Raw genomic sequence first — 22,993 nt, 5'->3', positions numbered from 1 at the left:
ATCTACAGGATTTTGCTATTTTACTGGGTTGTAATATAATGACTACCTTTGATTTTAAAAGATGAAGAAATCCTTTGTAACAGTGAAGTAAAAATGTGTATGATGTGTAAAATACTGTATCAGCCATCACAATTATATCTTAATCATAACTTCTTAGATTGGGAGCATACTCTTCTTAGTCACTACATTAAATGGATATATTACTGATAATTAGGAGTATTACAATAGTAAGGTTTATTCACTGAAGTATTTTATTTTTTCTTCATCAGATGTGAAGCAAGGGGATAGACAAAGGTTCTGTCTTCACAAAGACATTTGTGTTCTTTATTCATTTTTTTTCCTTTCATTATCGCTTGGAGTTTTATGTGGGCTATGATTGCTCTACCAGTCTCTCCTCCTTTCAAGTCTATAACATTGAGGTAGTATAAAAAATAATGGATGTTTATACTTCATTTCACTTTTTATTTTCTTTCCAGGTGCTGGATTAAATAATGGCCAGTGGCATTCTGTGTCCTTCTCTGCCAAAAAGAATCGTATCAGTGTAATAGTGGACAATGATGTGACCTCATCTTCTCATGCCTCCATACCTCTGCAAATTTATTCAGGAGATGCTTTCTACTTTGGAGGTGATGCTTTCTACTTTGGAGGCTTTCTACTTTGGTTCTGTTTATTTATGTTGGCAATATCCCACAGTTAAACATCAATTTTTCCTGACATATTTAATCAAATGGCGAGAATTATTTGGCTTGCCTCAAGTCTTCTTTGCCTAGCTTGGATATCTCTCAAAGGATCTGTTTTTCAGCTGCTGCTATGATGTTTTTGAGTGTGTTTCCTTAAAATTTTATAATGTTGGGTAGAAGAAATTACCACCTTAAATCTTTGGTCACTTTTTGGAACATCGTTTTCTAGTATCATATTTTCACTTATCAAACTGAATATAGTCTGGCTGACAATCAGACAGGCACACAAAGTTCTCTCTTGTTGCATACTTATTGTGTGGCTAAACCAATTTTTTGTGAGAATCTTCCACTGGGATGTCTTCAAGTTTTCACCTTAAGTGAATGCTTACTTACTTGTGCAAACATCCTCTTTATAGGATACACGCTTTTAATTTTTTATTTTATTTTTACCACAGTGACATAACTTTCCTATGTTTGAAGAATATAACTGGTGCCTAAAAACTACATTTATATATCACCATTTCCCTAGGAATATTGACGATTATCTCTCACCAAGTGATTTTGTCATTAATCACATATCTTGTTACTGATAGAGTTGAGCAGGTTGTTATGTCTAAATCAATTGGGAATGGACTACATAATAGCGATGTTAAACACCATCTAAATGCATTATTCAACACTAGCCTAATGCTTCATCTCTGAGTAGCTTAGGAATTAATGACTGAACTATTTATTAACAATTCTCAGATTTCTGAGAAAATTGAAAAATGTATACAAACCCCTAAATGAGTATGGACCAAGTCATTGCCCATAAATCAGTTCCCTTGAAACAATAAGTTGTAAATAAATTTCATGCTCACAAGCAGACAGTAAATATAGGAACTGATACATGAGGATCCATGTGACTTTTCACCTCTGACATCTAGCCTTCTCTACTAAAGATACCCCTATCAGATCAGGCTGATAATAAGAGAAAGATACAGAATATTGACCTTGAATAGCCAGAAAACTTTTTTTTTTTTTCTTTCTATGATGCTTCAGGTTCCTACATCTCCAATTAGGTGATTTGCACCATTGCAGGGCTGATGGCACAGGTGAACAGATCAGGAGGGATGTGGGCAGTTGCAAAGGCAGCATAGTCAATTAAGTTGTACAAGAACATTTCTATTTATCTTTTGGGGGGGAGTGGAGGGGTCAAATTAATTCCAAGAACATTGTAAGTACTAACTGCATATCCACCCCTCAGCTTCTCTGATTTCAACTTTATAGCTGAAATGAGCAGCTCATGCATGTTGTACAAACTTGGGGAAAACTAGTAAAAGGTTTCTGAGTTTACAAAATTATTAAAATTTTATGTCATATACCACTGTCAAAATGCAGACAATGCATTTTGACTTTCTTTCTAAGTTTATATGAATATTTACTGTGTTTCTACATGCTGGTTGTTAAAACATGAATATCAGCCTTCCAGGAGAGATGTCCTGGGGACATGGTGGTTAGTTTGTTTTTTTTAATGAATAGAAAGTATGCAAGAAATGCATATGCTTAGCTGGGAAAATGTGTAATAAACATGAAAATACTTTAGTGTTATGTCAGCACAATTTCTAGTCATACTGTCATCAAGGATATATTACCACTCTCAGTTCTTGGAATAATAACTCATTGCAACTATAGGGGCAAAAAGAGATTATTTAATATTGCAATAAGCACATAGGGTAAATTTCATTATTAAAGGATTTCTTCCTATCTTTAATATCTGGCCTACAGCTATAAGGAATCCCAATTTGATTAATATTAATGATGTTGCCTTTTCTCTAACAGAACTAGAAGACAACTTTTAAAAGACACCAAGAAAAAAATCTGAGACACAATTTTGTAGAATAGCTAAGTGTAAAAGATAAACTTTTTCTGCCTTCTCTGGGTTTTTTTTGTTTTGTTTTTTTTTTAATATAAACTTCACTGGAATTACCCCATTGTCAAAGGAGTGTCAGATTTTTCACCAGAAATGACAGAATTTATTTTACCACTTTATTGTAGAATGCTGTAAAGAATGTGGTTAAGAGCTGTAATTGGTTTATCTAACTATGTGTGGTGCTGAACTAGATAATAAATATTTTCCTTTAGGAAGGTAGTAACAATTTTGAACGGTTTGGTTCCTCACCAGAGTAAAACACACTGAGAATTTATCTACTTATTGCATTTCAGTTTTAGTTTATTTTCTATTTTATACTTCTCAAAATTATATCTATACTATTTATGTTGTTGTACATTCATTTGAATAGATTTACTAGTTTCCACAGTCACTTTGCTTTCCTGTATAGTAAACCTCTGCACTGTCTTTACAGGACTTCAGAAAGTACCCGTTAGCTCTGTGGAACAGAGAAGTGTCTTAAAAGTCACTGCTTCCTAACATCATGAAACAAGAAGGTCTTTGAATGCTGTGAACCAGAATGCAGTATTGTTTGACTAAGATCAAAGAATGGCCCTTGTGCATCATTCCAGAAGCAATATTACCCTTTGGAAGAAAGCCAGAGAAAAAAACATTTAGGCATATTTTGTCATGCAGTGTTCAGCTGCCACTGGGAAAAACTGCTCAATGGACATGGTTTAAATCAAATCAGGATCGAAGTAATTTATTGATTTATTAACAATGCTTAATTAATTGGCAATCAGTGAACAAGGCATTTCAGGATCAGTAACACAACAGATAAAGCACAATATTAGATACTTACAGAATGTTATTCATAGGTTGGTTAGGACATCCAGACATTTTCTAGTCCAACTCCCTATTCTAAACAAGACTGATTAGATCAGGATGTACAGGTCTGTGACCACTCAAACCTTGAACAGCTGCAAAGATGGAAATCTCATAACTCCTGTGGGCAAACTGTTCTCATATTGACCATAGTGAAAACACTTGTTGCTAATGTCTGATCAGAATTTGCCGGTTTTTACTTTTGTCCTTTGCCTCTTGTCTCATCACTGTGCACTTCTGGAAAAGGTCTGGCTCCATCTTCTCTGTATCATCTTATCAGATAGCTTTATTTTCTCTTCTTAAGACTGAACAGGTCCAGCTATCTCAGCCTATCCTCATACACCCTGTGCATTCAGCTCCCTGACCATCTTGGAGGCTTCCATTGATCTGCTGGTTGTGCTCTTGATAATACAGCCCAGAATGCCATTGGCCTTCTGTGCTGCCAAGGCACATTCCTGGCTCATGGCCCACCTCTTGGCCACCAGGACTTCCAACCTTTCTCTGTGGATCTAGGCAGTTATTCTCCAGGTTGGATAGTTACATGGACTTGTTCCATCTCAGATTAAAGACCTTAAACTTGTTCTTACTGAACTTCATGGCATTCCTGTCAGCTTATTTCTCCAGCCTGCCCAGGCCCCTCTGAGTTGCAGCTCTGCCCTCCAACATTTGACTTCGGCCCCCAATTTGGTATCAGTCACAGGTTTGCTGAAAGTGCACTCTGTCCCATCATCCAGGTCATTAACAAAGACATTAAACAGCATAGCTATCAGTACTGATCTCTGAAGGACCCTCTGTTCACTGACCATCAGCTGGACTTTGCATCATCAATTGTCCATTTATCCCACCCATACCTCATCAATCTGGTGACAGGGAGACTATAGAAAACTGTTAGGGGCTTTGCTAAAGTCAAGATATGCAATGCTTGCTGTTCTCCCTTTGTCCACAGTGCCCATCACCTCAGCAAAGAAAACAAAGAGCTTGGTCAGGCATGATTTAGCCTTGAAGCTAAAGTTACCCAGTTACATTCTTGTCCTGCACATGTTTAGAAATGGCTTCTAAGAGGATTTGCTCCATGAACTTGCCAGGGACTGTAGTAAGGCTGACTGGGCTCTAGTTTCCTGGGCCTTCTTGCCTTTCTTGAAGATGGGTGTAACATCTGCCTTTTCCAGCCATCAAGAAGCTTACCAAATTGCCAAGACCTTTTGAGGATTAAAATGATAATAGCTTTACAATGACAATGGCAATTGTTGCAATGACATTGGCCAGCTCCTGCAGCACCCTCAGGTGCCCCTTGGACTCTTCCTTCCTTTATTGTAAGCACTGCTTCCCTTCTTCATACTCTGCTAGGACGTGGGAAACCTAAGGATTAGTTTTACCAGTGAAGACTGAAGAAAAAAGGACTTGTACAAATCAGTTCTTCCCAAGACCCTTGTCACTAGGTGCCCTGCCCCATGGAGTAGTGCACCCATAATCTCCTTAGCCTTCCTTTTCCTACTATTGTACTTGTAGAAACCTCTTTGTTGTACTTCACCTTCCTTGATAGTTTTAACTCCACCTGAGGTCTGGATTTTCTAACTGCATGCAAGTAATGTCTTTGTATTCCCCTCCAAATTGCATGTCCCTGCTCCCACCTTTTGTGTACTTTCTTTTTGTGTTTGCGCTCACTCAGGAGCACCATATTTATGTTTGCAGGCCTTCTGCCACACTTGCTTAACCATTTTGATATTGCTGTGGACTTTTCTTATGCTCCAAAGATCTTTTTGTTAAAAAATATCCAGCTCTTTTGCTCTCCAAGGCAATTTCCAATGGGATCCTCAAAAAGGGTCCTGAACAGACCAACATTGGCTCTTCTGAAGTCCAGGACTGTAATTCTGCTTTTTTTCTTGCTCTCTTCTCTGTGGATCATAAATTCCACAGCCTCATGTCTCCTGTAACCAACTCTGTCCTTGACCTTCACATTTTCAACAATTTCTTCCTTGTCTACAAGTAGCAGGTCCAACAGGTTATCTCTCCTAGTTGCATCATTGATGACCTGCATCAAGAAATTGTCTTCAGTACTTTCCGGAATCTTCTGGACAGCTTGATAAATTAAAATCACTGTACTTAGTAACTAATTTTTGTCTTATTTAACTTCAGTTGTGACTTAAAACTTGTCCAAATCATGTGCACATTGTATTGTAACCTAACATTTTGTGACTAAGGTCAGTCAGTTAATCTGTTCACATCCTGATTCCATTCATTGCTTTGGAACTGCTGCTTGGGTTATCCTTTACCCAAATTTTTAGTGATGCTTTTGCATATGCTTTAAAAACAGTAAGACTGCACAGAAGTATTTCTTCACAGTTGCACCACCATGCCTAATCAGAAGAGCTTTTGGCTAAAGTCGTCCACCCACAAAGTTTACAACACCTGGAGATTATCAAAGTTCAGTCTACTTTTGGAATATATAAATTTTTCAATAAAATATTTTTTTCAGCTCCAAGTTTTATGCTTCTTTCAGGCTGCCCTAGCAGTGGAAACATTTCTGAATGTAATACCTCATTTGGTGGCTTTCAAGGATGCATGCGACTCATTTCCATTGGTAACAAAGCAGTGGATATGATCTCAGTTCAGCAAAATGTTTTTGGCAATTTCAGTGACCTTCAGATAGATTTATGTGGCATTATAGACAGGTAAGAAAATAATATTTACTCATTTATTTATTTATTTGAATGTTTTGTTTCCAATACTGACTTGATGACAAAGAACAGAATGCTTACAAAATGGCATGCTGCTTCTTTTGTAAGAATTCAAAAGTCTAGAATAAACACAGTATACATAGCACAGCAATTAGATTTCCATGCACTGCAAATAAAATTAGAGTAACTGGGGTTAAAATTATTTGATGGTGCCGACAAATTTTAAATATCTTACTTTGTTTTCAAGTAAAGCTATAGACACAAACCCCCTCCTCCAATATGTAGTCCCATTCGCCCTTTGAAATGCTAAGTTATTTACAAGTTATTGCTGCTTCCTATATTCTACTCACCCAGAAACACAGTAGGTAGTATTCATCACAGTGAGTGAGCAATCTTTTTCAGGCTGTGGTCAGAACTAATCTCGTAACATGCAGTAGCTGGTATTAGCAGCTATCTAAAAGAGAGTGACTAGTCGAAGTGGCTCCCTCTGCAGGGAAGAAAGGCTATATACCTTCCCTGAAATAGATCGAAGTGCTTGACAGAAAGACATTGCTTGAGTTCAGTGTGGAGAAGGCAGAGGATGAGCCTAAAGGGGTGTTGCAGAACAGCAGAGCCTGCTGAGAAGACAGGGAGCAGACACACAAACGGGCAATGGAAGGAGACGTTTTCTGCTGTAGACTCTGGAGAATGCAGTCACAGAGATCTGTGCAAAGTCTGTATTAATCCAGGAATGGTTGCCTTGGACCAAGCTGAAAGGCTCTACTGAAATGACACAAAAGGCAGGGGAAAAATGTGTTTGTAAACACTTTTCCCCCACCCTCTAAATTTGTAGTCCTCAAAAGTTGCCTTTTGATCTAAAAAAGTCTGGCCTTTGAATTATAAGACTTTTAAAAATTGCTCTCTTTGGGGAAAACAGGGTAGGCAGAGATCTGCTTCAAGACCATAGCCAATTTCAGGTTGTCACACACACATATTTCTGTGACCTGCTTTCCATTGACAGAGACAAAACAGTGTATGTCTATCGAGGTTATTACTTTGAAGAAAGTGACAACGCCTTGTAGAACAAAGACAAAAATAATACTACTTCTTTACCTAATTGGCCATAAAATTTTATAGACAGAAACCTCCAAAATGAGGCTAAAAAATCTGCCTACAATTTAATCCTTTCAATTAGGTTGTAATGTGTATTCTCACTAATCTTTCTACATCTCTCATGTTTTAAGAACATATACAGTTGTATATGTATCATCCTTTGTGCTTATTTATCCCTTACTGAGTTAATCCTGACTTTGCAGTAGGCAGTAAGTGTCATACACACATGACAAAACAGTTTGGCCTGTCAAAACTTTGCCATATAACTTGTTAGGGATTTGTATTTGATATGCAGCATGCATTTATGTTTCTTTTTAGCTTTCTCGCACCCTACTCCTTTTGAGTAATTTTCTCACTTTTCAAACATCTTTCACTGTCTCCTTCCTTTCCTCTCTGACAGACCTCATGACACTTCTGTCCAGCTTCTAAAGCACTGTATCACTCTTGTTTTTTCAACTCTAGAACGAAACTTACTCTACTTCCATTACACTGCTTGGTTTTTTTGCTCGTAGTAAAGAGACAGAATCAGGAACAGAAACAGGTGAAAAAAACGTAATGTGAGGATCTGCGTATTCTTTAGTCAAACACTTAAAGGAGATCTAAGTAGGATTATGAGTGGAAACATCACCAAATTGGCTCATAATATAACTGATGCCAATGTCTGTCTCTGATTTACCATGGATTTTTCAAAGTACAGTGTAACTGGGGACCTCTTAAAATGCTTGTCTCAGAGCTGTGGTTTAGGAACCATCTCTTCCTCCATGAATGCAGAGAAGTTTTACCTAAATTTTTAAAGGAAGGTGGTACATTTTTACATGTAGTGATTCCAATTCCTTTCAGCTTTTAAATGGCCATAGTATGTAAGTGTGTATATGTGGGTTTTTAAAAAGAAGTTTGTGTGTATAAATATGTATAAAGTCACTCTGTGAATCTCAGTATATAGAAATTGAGCATTATTCCAAATGTCATAACATTTATCTCTTATTCAGTGCAAGTTCAGTTTATTCAGAACCACACCCTACCCTTTTGATTGCTTTTTTGTTATTTTTAAGCAGTACATCAAAGGGGTTAGATTTATATATACCCTTTCCTCATATTTTTATCTTGCTGAATTTTTATAGCATATGAAGATAGTTACCATGCTTATTTATGTTGGTACCACTGCCATCTGGTTTTTTTTGGTATGGAATACTAAAAGTAACAGTAAGCCACTTAAAGTTCCCAGCTACGGTCTTTTTCAAAGTGTTTTTATTACTTTCTGACACTATATTAACTCTTTCTTTTTGAGTTTATGTTACTCTTGTAATTCATCAAAATTATGTGTGGTTTCCCATGATCAATGATACCAAAGAAAAAAAAGCCTTTATGGGAGTTTTTTGTTTGGTTGGTTTTGTTTTCTCTAAAATTTACTACTGTTAATTTGCGTCTTCTTATATCTTGACAATTGCACCTTTCTTGCACTAGCTCTGCCAGGTTTAGTTTTCAGCTCTCAGCATGTTTACTATATGTCTTCCTAACTTATCAAAATAGAAATTTAATCCACCCATTTTCATCAATTTCATTACACTCATTATCTTTTATTTCAAAATAGATTGTTTTTAAAAAACCTTCCTGGTCTTGTGCTAGCTTGCTCCAGGGACTGTTTCTTTCCAGTTTCCTCACACAGTCTCATTCCATTTGATATCTACAGCTCATCATCTAGAACAAACTTTATCAAACTAATTCTACATCTTACCATAAATCCCAGTTGATAAGATACATTATTCTTTGCCAACATTAAAATTGCTTACATGTATTAAACAATTTCTAATAGGTAGCTTGTGTCATCTTGTGCACCATATCATTTGAGAGAAAATATTTTCTTCCTACAATGATTTCCGCATGTCTTTGGTTGCCCTAAGCTAAAGTAATCAGCATTTTTGCTGCTGTACTCCTGATGATAGATATGTCCCCTACAGCCGAGGGCAAACAAACCACTTTTTTGTCTTGGAGTCTTTGTGGGAGTCTTTGCATCTCCAATTCCAAATAGTAAAGCATGACCCTAGTTCTGGAGTTATTGATGGCTTTTGTAGTAGAAACAATGAACAACTAAATGTAACAGTTTTACACATTTAAAGTGCAAGAACACAAATAAAAATTACTGTTTGCATAGTGATCTGAATATATATGCAACAGTAAATAAACTGAAAATAATTCTATTGAGTCCATTCTTTATCTCATACATACATATACACATTTAACATATAGAGAGTATTCTTCACGTTATCAGATTTACAGTCCTCATTGACAGATGGTTGGTTAATCATTCATTTATTCATTGGGATATAATTTATTAATCTGTTCTTCTTTTTAAACAAAAAAATTCCCTACCATTTTCCTATTTTCTATTTTCTCAGTTCCATAAACTTTCTAATTCCTCCTCCTATGCTTAAATGATTATTACTTTTTCTAGTCATTGCTCTTCCCATGCTCCTTCATTTAGCCTTTTCACTGCATAATATCTTTATTTTGTTCCATTGCTCCTATACTTCTTGGGCATGCAAATAATTCTCTTCATATATTTCTCCTTAATATCTTTTCTCTCAGCTCCTTTATCAATATATATTGGTTTAATAACTACTAATTACACTTAAACCATTGACAGAATAACTTTAAAGGACACAGTGTCATTCTAAATGCCTTAAAAAATTAGCACATCTAGTCTCTGAGGAGAGATTACCAGATTAATCTATCATAATTACATCACGCGCTACACAGAAACATATGATTGCCTACCAGGAGTCATTGCCTTGGGTGTCCTGGCAGGAGTGTGTTGTACAAAAACCAGAATAAATGGGTTTATATGTTAAAAAAAAAAAGACACTGGCATTGGGGTAGTTTTCAAATATTTTTCTCTTTTTTTTTTTTTTTTTTTTTAAATTGAAAGCTGAAGAAAGAAAAATAATGAAAATTGCAGCAATTACTTATTCTTTTCAAAATATCTTTTAGCTATAGTTAGGAACCATGATAAGCAGACAGTGCACAAAAAATGTATTTAGCAGATAATTGACATATGAAGTTCTTATTTTTTCCTTCTTTATCAAAAGTATATTCATGTTCTGGATCAGTGTTCTCCTTTGAATATTAGCTCATTATTTTTATTAGCCTGCTGCCTTAGTTTTAAATCATATATCATTTTCAGATGTCATACACTTAAAAGCATATTATCAAGTAATACGTAGTGAATGCTTAATCAGCTCATTTTTTTCTGGTTTAAGCATACATGGTGATGAATCCCAAAATTACCTTTTGACAGATAAAGTATTAGAAATACTTTTTCTAATATTAGAAATATTTTTGTAAGAAGATTAGTTTCCTCAGAGAAAGCACTGTTCTAAATCTTGCTTTAGGTAGGGTTGCAACATATAATGTAATTATAGCTTCACTTTAATGTAGCTAGTGGCTACTTTCTGTTATACATTCTGAAACAGAGGGAAGATGTAAAATTTAATGTTAAAAGATTTAAATTGTACTCTAAATTATTTTCATTTCTCTTAAAGTTGGTTCAAGAGTCATCAATTTAATCTAAGCTTTTAATCTTGTGAACACTATTGGAAGATTAATTAATATGGACAGGGAGTCAATAGAAGTAAAGACCATGTAAATCACTTGCAATTTGGGGATAATTATGTCTTTATCAAAAAGGAGTAAGACAAGAAGAACTATGACTGAAATACATGCAAGCAGAGCAGCTGTCAGAGGATGCATTGAAAGTCCTGAATGCCAGTTATGTTAGAGGACATGTGTATTTATAATAACTGATGACTAGTCATACCTGTAGAGAGCAAAATTAAGTATTTATCCTAAGAATTATTACTATGTACATTTATAAATTCCTTCAAAGTATGTAATATCACAGTAATGGTAAGCCTGGTGCCTAAAGTTCATTTTTATGTTCCAGACCAAGGCTCATTGAGACATATATCATCTACAGACTTGTCTTAGAAATACATGCTGTGAGTGAGACAATAGATACCAGATCAGCTCTTTCACTGGCAAAAATGTCACTTATTTCCTTGAAAATAGGTGACCTATATCACTTTACTTACTTTACCTACACTTTACCTGCTATTTTTTTTTCCCTTCTATGAAAACCTCTGCTTATCTTTGTTTGTAAACATGAAAGGAAGATAAAATTCTTTGAGAGTCAGAAGGAGTGAATGTACAAAGTCCCTGAATTATTCATAGGGCAGATGTGTGAACTGCTGGACTTTCTACAATCCTGATTTAATACCCTCCTAAGATTTCTTGAATGAATTAAAAGGTATTTTAAGACCCTGTGAATATTAGTGGGCCTGTTTTCTTTGTTCTGTTGTTAATGTCAGCAATAAAGCCTTTTTATACTTTCTGAGCTGTATCACATACGCATACACATACACATAGGCTCACTGCAATTAGAATGTTAACTAATTTGTAAGGTGAAAAGCTAGTAAATAATTGGTTAAAAGTGTGCCACCATATTTCAATATATTGTCAGTTGTGTTTATAAAAAAGATAAAATTTCTTTTTTTCATCTCATGCAATTTTTCACACTTAGGTATAGTGCTGCAGTCTTAACCATTAAGCAGTTATAGGCAAATTTTCTTTGCAGTCAACCGTTGTAAATCCAGAAGAAAGCCACCAAAATTCTTCAGGTTTCTGCTAATATCACCAAAATGAAAACTGGCTTTACTGGTAGTTACCTCTTGTGATGGAACTGACATACTGAATATTTTACTCTTTCTAGACTAGGAAGTAATGATGATTTTAGAATAAGAAATAGCTCTCAGGTACTATGGTCAGTTTTATTTGCTAAGTGATTTAAAAAAAAAAATTATGTTATTTTTAGAAGAATAGAAAGAAATCTGTTGTGATGCTGCTTTGTTGTGACACATCTTGTTGAAGAAATCCTATCAGTTGCAAAACTTGCCAGTGAATTATCAGCATGTAAATCTTTCATTGATCTATCAATCTGTATTGAATTGCAGATAGTTGGATGGTAATAAGTAACAATTATTCATCTTACGCTTTATTTCTGTTCTCACAGACTTATTGCATAATTAATGTATTTATTATAGGCAATAGGAATAGTGGGGAAGATGAAGGGAAATCCTCTTAACTTTCTAGTAATTGTATTGACTTCTTCCCCAATGAGCTTGAAGACTTCCTTCATGTTATTATACTTCCATTCCGTGATTTTGCATCCCTTGATAAGTACAAGTGACATGTAAATGAACAGAAAAGAGAGTGAAAATGCTCTTTGTTTTTCATTTTAGGTGTTTGCCTAATTACTGTGAACATGGTGGTGAATGCTCACAGTCCTGGAACAGCTTCTACTGCAACTGTGCCAATACTGGTTACAAGGGAGCTACTTGCCACTATCGTAAGTCTAAGATGTTTTCTGACTATGCTTTTATTTCTGATTGAATTTTTTCACCACAAAAATATACATTTGTATTTATCATTCATATTAGAAGATTTTTCAGTCATGTAAATACTCATGAGTTGGATCAAGGAAAGGCCTTGAGAATTCAAAAACTGTAGCAGCAGAAACTCATTGAAAGTTCTAATGTTTATCTGTTTCTGTTTCATATTTTTCATAATTTACACGAGATAGTAATAACTTCTTCCATCCATATAATTCCACTTTCTGAATCAGCAAATAATTTAGAAATGTGTTTAAGTCATCTTTATTTATCACAACCATTAATATTAATTTTTTCTGAGACAATGGGACTACATTCATGTGCAAAGGTAATCACATGCTAAGCCCTAAACATGTGTTTATGTTGTTTACTGAATCAGGGAGTAGATTAGGAGAAATTAAAAAAAACTAATTAAAAGTAACAACTAATTTCCCAGGAGATGCTCTACATTTTTACTGCTTTAAGCATGTTCTGGGAAGCAGAATAAATCATTACTCTGGCCTTCATTAGGTGCTTCTTGTAACTTGAAGTCCTTATGTAACTTTATAAATAATTTTTAAAAATTCCAAAGACTGCCCTAATGATCAGATAAATAATTCTGTCCTTATAAATTGTCCTTATAAAATCTATACAATCTTTGTTGGCAGATTTTATGAAAAGAATGTATGTCTACACACATGGGATTTTTTGAGAAATCACTGATTTTAGAAAACCGCCTATTAAATCTCGCTTGTACAGAGTCAACAACAGTGATTACTTTTCCTGTAATGCCTTAATTGTAAAGAACACAGTGACATAAATAGCAATTTTAAGAAAATTTGTGTAACAAAGAAAGCAAGCCAATAGTACAGATGCTTTTGAATACCACAGTGAATCATATAAATCTATGACAAACCCAAAGTGAAGACGAAGTTAATTGGTTTCATTATAATTTGAAAAATCATATGTTGAATCAACTGATCATGTCTATGAGGACAGATGGAGACAAAGGTTTCCTAATGATTAGGACTCTGTGAGAAATGTAATAATATGATAAGAGTTATTGAATTCTTATTCATTGACAAAAATATATATAAAAGCCTTCTGGGATTTTTTTAATGATTAATAAAATGCTGTATCTATGGATATAAAATGGAAGACTCTTAGTACTTTATTTTAGTGATTTTAATAGTGATTTCAAATCAAGAACCTAGGATAATTTTTGGCCATGTTATCATACTTCTCTGTAATTTCAAAAGAAAAAAATGCCCCTTGAATTCTCAAAGAAACATTCTTTTTTGTTATAAACCTAAAAACAAGTTACTGATCTCAAAATGTTAATACACAAACTACCATGTTCATAACACAATTACTGAATAATTTAATCTCTTTTGTGATGTATACATTTAAAAAAGAATATTTACTGTAAGGAACCATAAAATTCCATTTGAAAATTACATAAATTGTGCATTCTGAATATTTCATAGAGTAAGTAATCTGAATGAATTGTTTATCTTTTTGATAGGTGTTGCCATATAATGCCAGTAACCATCAGGCAAAAAAGAGAGATCACACTCTGTTCCAAAAACTAGCTTATTTTTAAAAAAACACACTTCTTTTGGATTATTGTACTAGTACTTTATAGCTTTTTTTTTTTTTTAATTTAAATAAACGGGATTTATATAGATCAAAATCTTCTAGACTGTTAATAATTATTCTGGAGTTATGTTTTTATTTGTATAGCAGTCATGCCTTTTTTTTCCTGAATCTAATGGCTCTTTCTTTTTGGCAGACTGTTTTCAAGTTTTGATAATAACTGAAAGAACACACAGTCTAAATTTGAAAAGGAAGATCAGAACAGTATAACTGCTCAATAGTGATATAATGGTTAAAGGAGAAGTTAGGCTAACGTGGTCTAGCTATGGCATTATCATCAGTAGTTCCTGTCTGTTTAAGTACAGAGGTAGACTCATAAGTCCTTTTTCTCAGGTTTTTGATCAAAAAGAAGTCAACACAGACTTTTCTTTAGGCCTTGACTGATATAAAGTATATGTGACATGGGACCAAGGAGCTGTCATTTTGTCTTTGCTTATTTAGTTCTTTTACTGCAGTCTCCAACAATTCATTTGCCCTTCTATTTTAAAAGGGAAGAGAATAAGAAATGTGAAAGCCAAAAAATGCCAGGAGACAATCAGAACACCTAGAAACACTGCCTACCTTCTGTTATACGTAGTAACAACAACAACAAAAATCTGATTTGGTTGAGGTAGCTAGTGTTTGTTTCCTCAAAATCTGATTACCAGGGTCTAACTAATACCTTTGGCATTCACATTACTTGGCAGTTTTTACAACCATTTACTCACTCACATTTCAGCGTTTCCTCCCTGAAGTTTCCAGCTTGAAATATGGAAGAAAATGCTTGAAAATGCTCCTTGTGATCTCCCCAGTAAATAAAACCAAATGCACTTTCCAAATTCAAACAAAAGTATAGTTTTGATTATAAGATTTCTTCTGTATTATTTAGCAGTGAACACACACAACTCCTTTTCCCCATTGACAATTACCACACACTTTTTTTTAAAATTCCCTGAATAAAATGTAAAATTATGATATTACATTTGTGATGGAATGTGTTCTTTTACAGCCATCTATGAGCAATCATGTGAAGCCTATAAGCACAGAGGGAACACTTCAGGCTTTTACAATATTGATTCAGATGGAAGTGGCCCCTTGGGACCGTTTCTTGTATACTGTAATATGACAGGTGAGGTGATAAACTTCCTTAACTCACAGCTGGGTCTGTATGCATGCTCATTAGATTGAAACATGAGTTATCAAGTAAGAAGCCTCTGTAGCTTGTAAGTTTAATGTATACATGCACAGCAAAATGAAGGTGACTCCTTAGCTCAGAATACTGGGCAAAGAATTAGGCAGAGAAATTAGAATAATAACAGGATTCAGGCTGTGAAGCTAACACTGCATTCCTGTTGTGCTTTGCATAAATGGGACATGTGTTGCGTATGGAGACAATGTCATACTCGTTCATTTTTGGGGAGCAGCTTTGTTTTCATTGAAGTTACAGCCTCTTGAGGACATTCAAGGAAATGAGAAATAAGTTATGTTTTATGAGAAAATTACTGATTTTTCCCAGTAGCCTTCTGAAAAATTGTAATTCAGAACTGGCCTTTGTTATGAGGAATACAGACATTAAGCTTCATTTTTCAAACTGCAAGTAGATCTATTGGAGAATGCAAATACAACCAGTGGGACTCTCGCAGCCTCACTTTCAGGCACCCTGCCTCCTCTTCTGCACTCAGTTCTTTGAATCTGACCATTTATATCACTAGAAGTTTTAGATATCAGAGTTTGTTGTCAGTTTGCTTTTTAACAAACCAGTTGGTGTTGTCTATGTATGCCTATTACTGTATGTCCTTTCAATGAAGCTTACATTTAAATGGCTTTTTGCAATTTATTGTTGTTTTGTTTGTGGCTGTTTCCTTTTCTTTTTACTTAATCTGTATTTATTTGAATTGCTTTCCAGCCAAAGTGCTAGAAACACTTTATTGTTTTATGTGACAAAAATATAATTTTACACAGTTGTAACTGTTTAAAAGACTACATGAATAAGCTATAGTTGAATTTGGTTTAGGTGTGTCCTAAGTGTTGAGAACTTGACTTAGAAACCTTATCATAAGCTTTTCATGTTAATTTGTAAACAATTTGTGGTCACGTCTATTTCTTGAGAAACTGACAGGACTCTGTCTGCCAGTGGCATTGGTTGATTTTCACAGCAATCTAAAGAATACTTATTATACATGTTGAAATAATAGAATTCTCATTATTTCAATGAGTCTGTGCAATTTAACTAGTCTCACCATGTCATCTCCTGACTTTGACTTCTGCGGTGAACTGTGCTAGCTCATGGTGGGCACACTTCAGATTGGCACAGGCCCTTAAAAAGAAATATTCTGCTGTCCTATGAGAGTAAAAGAGACCAAAGAATCATGGCAGAAAGATGACAAGTTTTTTAAGTGGGTATAACCCTCCAAGGTACAGTGTAGTGTCTGATTTATCCTTGTGTGTCCATGAACAGCTGTTACTGTTTTCCTCAGTCACTCCTTATTCACCACATTAAGCAAACCTCATTGATCAGTTCTTCATCTCGAGATGCAGCCTGACAGGATGAATCTTCTATATTTGTTTTGTTCCCAGTTTCCTCATGGCTGGTATTCCCTTTTCCCACCAGAGGCAGGGAAGGCAGATGCCCGCATTTCTTACAGCACTGCCTTGTCTTTGACATTCATGGGGCTCTATTTTCAGGCAGCTGGGAGGGAGGTGCCTTTCCCTGGTTTTATTCTTGGAAGTCAGTTTCAGAATGAAAAACCTACAGTCCACACTGTCAGTTAAGATGACCAAACTTTGCAGTGACCTGCTTTTCTTCTTCTTTGTAAATTTGGGATTGTGACAATGAGCCTGAGAGCTGAGCTTCTTGTCTTAATTTTTATGTTCGGAATAGCCTTTAGACATATTTGTGTCTGTGTATATGTTCATGTACAAAAAGAAATCTAAGTCTGCTATATTTTCAGCCATCTGCTTTTTGACACCACGAACATGTATTTAATAAAATTTTGTAATTTGACCAAAACCTGGTAAGCAATGATAAAAAACTTGCATAAATAGACTCCTTTTAATAGAATATTTTTTGAATAGGCATCTCACCTTGATATTTCCTTTAGGTTTTCTGATGAATACTTGTCCTTTAAGTGACCATGAATTCTTTCTTCTCTATAAATATCTTATAATGTCAGCCATATGTGGCCTGTAGGAAGCTAATGAAATAAAATACAACTCCGTTAAAGAGCTAGAAATATTACTATTAGAATGTCAGAAATATTATCATCAATACTACAAGTTAGAAAAAATAATCCTTCTCATATATACTCAGATTATATTGGCCATTAAGATACAAGAATGCACTGAACATGAATCTAAACTAGACTTCATTGATGCAGACCGGCTTTAACCAGAAGCTTGTTAAAGGCTCCTACCTTGAAGTGGATTTTAGTCATGGGGGTCAGACTGTTACAGGCTTTGCAAGTGGAAGCTGAAACAAAATAAGCTCAGTGCTTCCCTATTCATAGGTGAGCAGGCTTGGCGAAAGTACAAAACAGCAGAATCACATGAGTCTTTATCAGCCACCAATATTTAGGGCAATTTATATTTTGAAGAAAATGGAAGGAGTAATCTCTGTACTCCCAAGCAGAGTGTCTGATGTTACATTTCCTTGTATGCAAACTATAGGACAGAGTGACCAATGCATTCATGTGCTATGGTGCCAGACAGTTTTATCCTTCCTGTGTCTCAATGTACAGGAAAATTATTTTTCTAGTCTCAGAGTAAATACATAGTACTCAGCCTATGGCCTCTAGTAGCTTTTAAAGTCATGCGTTCATGTAAGTATTGTAACATCAGTTTTAGTTCTTGATCTGTGTGGTTTTGCATTGCAGTAAGTTCTTACAATTAAAAATGCTTTCCATAATTGCTGTAGGACGTTAAAAGAAGACTTTTAATGAAAGAATATTTGTGAAGTATCAATATAACTGGAAAGCTATTGAACTGCTTTGTTGCTTAGTGTAAGCAGCATGGCTTCAAGTTGGAGCAAGTCTGTTTCACAGCAGACTGCACATCTTAGCATATACGTTTTATAAACATGCAATATATCGGTTATTATTCAACCAGCTGAATTACAGGTATATATATATATATGCAAGCTCTTTCTGGTCTCTCATTACAAGAGTATTACTTCGGAATATATTTTTCTAGAAATAATGTTTGGAGTACTGAATATTTACTAGTGATTCATGGAAAAAAAAATCTTGCAGACGCAGTCCAATTGTTTCTGGAATAAATATTTTGGCAATATTTTGAATGCCCCAAGTTTACATGAATCATAAGGCCTGTCTATAAAATGCAATGAAGTACGTACCTGCCTTACCCATCAGTATCTGAGCTAAAAGTCAACTTAAAAGCAGTATGTGTTTTTTAGCAAAACTCAGCTCTCAGTTCTAGTACTTCATGTTACAGTACTGAGTCAAGCGGGCATACCATGGTGGTTGCCATAAATTAATATTACACCAGATGTTTGGAAGCAACTTTCTATTGAACTTTGGAAGCTGTGATTCTTAGTCCTTGACTAAATACAGGTTTTGAATAGTACTTCACATAATGACTACTGTTTGATTTTAGATAGCTAGAATAACTCACCTTCGTGTAATCTGAGTTTTATAGTAAATACAGTATTTGCAAGCTACTTTTGCTTTTTTGTATAATAGAAAAATGTTGTAGGCCATTTTCACCCACAGAATAAATTAATTCAAATTATAATGATATATGTAATGTAGCTAGAATCTAGGATAGAATTTAGTGTTATTTTATAAACAATTTAAGCCTGGGAAAAGTAACAATAGTAAGTATTATTTCTTTCTATTTTTTAATTGCAATTTACCAAGTAAACTATACCTTATTTCAGAGACAATTATTTGGGTGTCATCACTTACTGTTTCCTTATTCAATAATCATAACAAGCTGAATACTTGTTAGAGTCATGGTACAATAATCTACTTAGAAATAATGATTAATTGTTTTTATTTTTGCTTAGCGGTTTATGTCTCTGTTTCATATGTTCAAAAGCGCTTTTTGTGATCAAAGAAGTCACCTTAAAGTCTGGTTGATTTCATCATAAATTCCCTTTCCATTACCAACTTATGCAGCTACTTCTCATTCTTTATTACTTTTCACATGTGTTTTGAAAGATACAACGTGGACAATTATACAGCATAACAACACCAACCTAACCAGAGTCAAAAGTGCTAATCGAGAGAATCCCCACACTGTGTTTTTCAAGTACTCCGCCAGCTTAGACCAACTTCAGGCTACAATTAACCATGCAGAGCACTGTGAACAGGAGCTTGCTTACCACTGCAAAAAGTCAAGGCTTTTAGATAAGCCAGGTAAGTAAAGCAGACAAATCTTATTATGTTGCATAGTGCATTTTATTTTACTGCCTACTAAAGGTATTTAGTTCTATCAAGGTTATGGTATTTTGCTACTGTGGAGTTTGAACTAGTTCAAATATCTAGTACTCAGATTCGTGTAAGTTGCCAAGAGATATTTGAACCAGAAAAACAGAAATGTCAGTTTATAATGATCTTCGTTCACAGAATTAAGTGGTCTCAAAGTTAATTTCTCTCATAAGTCTTTTAAATTAACAGAGACTATTATTAAGCAAGCTCCTGTTGTTCTGCCTTCCAGGGATTTTTAAATTTTAATGAAGGAATTACTGAGGAAATATCTCCTTAAAAGAACACAAATTAGTGTATAGGTATCAACAGAAATTTATCGCTGAATGTTTTTGAACACAATGTGCATATTGTGAGTGCTCGACAAAAAAGCATCGATAACATTAAATTTCCAATGTCCAATATAAGCATTCACAAAAAAAAGCAATAGTTAAAATGTGGATTATTGACAAAAGTATAATTGTTTTAAGAGAAAAATGGATGGAGATCCTCTGATATACTTAAAGAAAAATGAAGTTATGTAGTCTACTTAAATCATAAGTCTCACTGACACAGAGCTTCTGTTAATAGACTTTACCATGAAAATTCATTCTAAGTACTCCAAATAACATGGAAGTGAAATTCTCATTGTTTACTGTCTTTTGAAACGCTAAGTGAAATTGTTTAACTTGTCCACCAGGAACTCTGAAACTGCTCAAACTGATTTCTTGACATTCTTTCCTACTAAGCAGAGAGCAGGCCTCTGAGTGTAACAGTTTCTTGTTTTGTCTCTAAACTTTTTCCTTACATATTCTTTCTCCTTAATTATGTCATAGACATCGCTGGACTTCTTAGACTAGAATTCACTCTTGGCAGAATATCTTCTCGAAAACACCTCCACAGCATAAAAGATGAACCTACTGCTTCAGATGTCCCACTGAGCCTCCCTTTTACCTATGGACTCCAAATTAAAGTTATGGTTAGCTGTTCAAAAGCCTGGTTTACACCAAGCAGAGGGTTTCAAGACTGTGCCGTCTAGGTGTTTCATATCTTTTGGCCATTAACTTTCACATAGACTAAGTGAAAACCAAAAAACCAACAGTAAACCCCACTTTCTCAAGTCACCAGTTTCAGCAGAGTGATCAAGCTGGGAACCATGAAAAAATTTAGGTCAGAGAAGAAGAGAGGGAAAGACACAGGCAAGCAGGACTTTCTACGTTTTTGTGTGTGTGTGTGTGATCCAATAAGGTTGCACAGAAATACAAGTTTTTCTAGAAAGCTAAAAGAATGCAATAAGTCAATTGTGCTAAGCCATCTAAAATTTAGAGTTTTGAATGCTAGGAGTAAACAGGCATGGGAAGTTACTTGTGAGTTCCAGAGATTTTCCAAAATCATTCTTTGTTTAAACACTACTACAGACTGTACCAAATGCAACTTGCCATTCCTCTGAAGAGTGGACTTTAGTCTGTTCTGAAAGAGAGAGCTCTGAGGTAAGAGAAAGCTAGGATCTAGTGGTGGTCAGTCTTGGCTTCTGCAGTGAGGCCACTTAAGAAAGGCAACACTGAGTTTTGTGATATAGGGATGAAATAACAACACTTATTAAAGAGAGTTAGGGTTTGTTTCCCTCTCTGTTTGAAAGCAGTGAGAGACGCATTTTTATAATTGTTTAGAGGATGTATTAACTTTGCCTTATCTTTTCTAGCATTCTTAATTACATCCCTTCCTTAAAATAAAATTCAGATTTCTACATTCCAAGATTTAGATCTGCCCTTTTTTAGTTTAAAGGTAGTGACCATGGTGGATAACTTAATAAGGACAGATCTTCTTTGACCCATTCAGTCACAGTAACAGTAAAAACAGATAAAGTTCCTGGGAGAAGAAGCAGATGCCCCTTTGTGGATATAGACTGCTCTGTGCTTTTGAAGGGCTAGGTCTCACCTACAAGGAGAAGGAAAAAAGTGTGGTTTTTTCAAAATACATGTGCTGGTACTTTTTTTCAGGGAACTCAGTAATCAGTGCGCCTGGAGTATCCACAGAAATAGATGTTGTTTTCAGCATCTGAACCACACCAGCAGCAAACAGTATGAGTTTGCACAGTCTTAGAATCACAGAATCATAAATCACCAAGTGGCTGAGGTTGGAAGGGACGTCTAGAGGTCATCTGGTCCAACATCCCTGCTCAAGCAGAGCCACCTAGAGTCAGTTGCCCAGGACCATGTCCAGATGGCTTTTGAATATCTCCAAGAATGGAGACTCCACAGTCTCTCTGGGCAACCTGTGCCAGTGCTCAGTCACTTTCACAGTGAAAAACTGTTTCCTGATGTTCAGGAATAATATCCTATGTATCAGTTTGTGCCCACTGCCTCTTGTCCTGTCACTGGGCACCACTGGAAAGAACCTGTCTCAGTCATCTTTAGACCTTCCCTTCAGGTATTTATATACATTGACATACAAGATCCCCCCTGAACCTTCTGTTTTCCAGGCTAAACAGTTCCTGCTCTCCCAGCCTTTCCTCATAGGAGAGATGCTTCAGTCCCTTAATCATCTCTGTGGCCCTTCATTGGACTCTCTCCAGTATTTATATCTTCCTTTTGTAATGGGGAGCCCAGAACTGGACACAATTCTCCAGGTGTGGTCTCATCTGTGCTGAATGGAGGGGAAGGATCACCTCCCTCAATCTGCTGGCAACACCTCAACCTCCTAATGCAGCCCAGGATAACAGTAGCCTTCTTCGCAGGAAGGGCATATTACTGGCTCATGTTCAACCCTGTGTCTGCCAGGACCCCCAGGCCCTCTTCTGCCAAACTGCTTTCCAGCTGGGTGGCCCCCAGCATACATTGCTGCCTGTGGCTGTTCTTCCCCAGGCGCAGGTCTTTGCAGTTCCCTTGTTGAACTTCATGAGGTTCCTATCAGTCCATTATCTTCAGCCTGTCATAGTCCCTCTGGATAGCAGCATGACCCTCTGGAGCACCAGCCACTCCTTCCAAAGTCTTGGTGCATATAGGCATCCAACATGTTTGATAAGTGGTGGGAGATTAGGGTTATATTTACACAGTGATCTCTGTAGTGGCTGTAGCTAAAGAAGAGCTGACTGGATCACCTTCAAATTGTGTAGACCAGATATCTAGCTCAGCACAGCACTGTAATTCAGAGCTATTTACAGAATTAGCCACATCACTACTGCTTTCTCAAAGACATCTGTACAGTCTTAGAAGCAGTCAAGCCATCTACTGTTAAGCAAAACTTGCAATGCCTGGATAAGCATGTCTTTTTTTTCAAATTTTTTTTCAAGAATTTCATGTCTTTT

General features: G+C 35.6%; 1 protein-coding gene across 1 annotated transcript in view; it reads left to right on the top strand.

Moving 5' to 3' along the window:
• CNTNAP4 (contactin associated protein family member 4) overlaps positions 1–22,993 on the top strand; it is a 237,999-nt gene that overhangs the window by 171,257 nt on the left and 43,749 nt on the right. The window contains exons 9-13 of the mRNA XM_072859037.1: positions 477–626; positions 5,912–6,107; positions 12,500–12,606; positions 15,273–15,392; positions 19,441–19,638. Of these exons, the coding sequence (XP_072715138.1) occupies positions 477–626; positions 5,912–6,107; positions 12,500–12,606; positions 15,273–15,392; positions 19,441–19,638 (771 nt within the window). The remainder of the gene's footprint in view (positions 1–476; positions 627–5,911; positions 6,108–12,499; positions 12,607–15,272; positions 15,393–19,440; positions 19,639–22,993) is intronic.

This window comes from Ciconia boyciana, chromosome 4, assembly GCF_034638445.1.
Source record: "Ciconia boyciana chromosome 4, ASM3463844v1, whole genome shotgun sequence".
Lineage (NCBI taxonomy): Eukaryota > Metazoa > Chordata > Aves > Ciconiiformes > Ciconiidae > Ciconia > Ciconia boyciana.
Note: the sequence above shows the minus strand (reverse complement) of the source record. Positions and strands in the feature narration are given on the sequence as shown.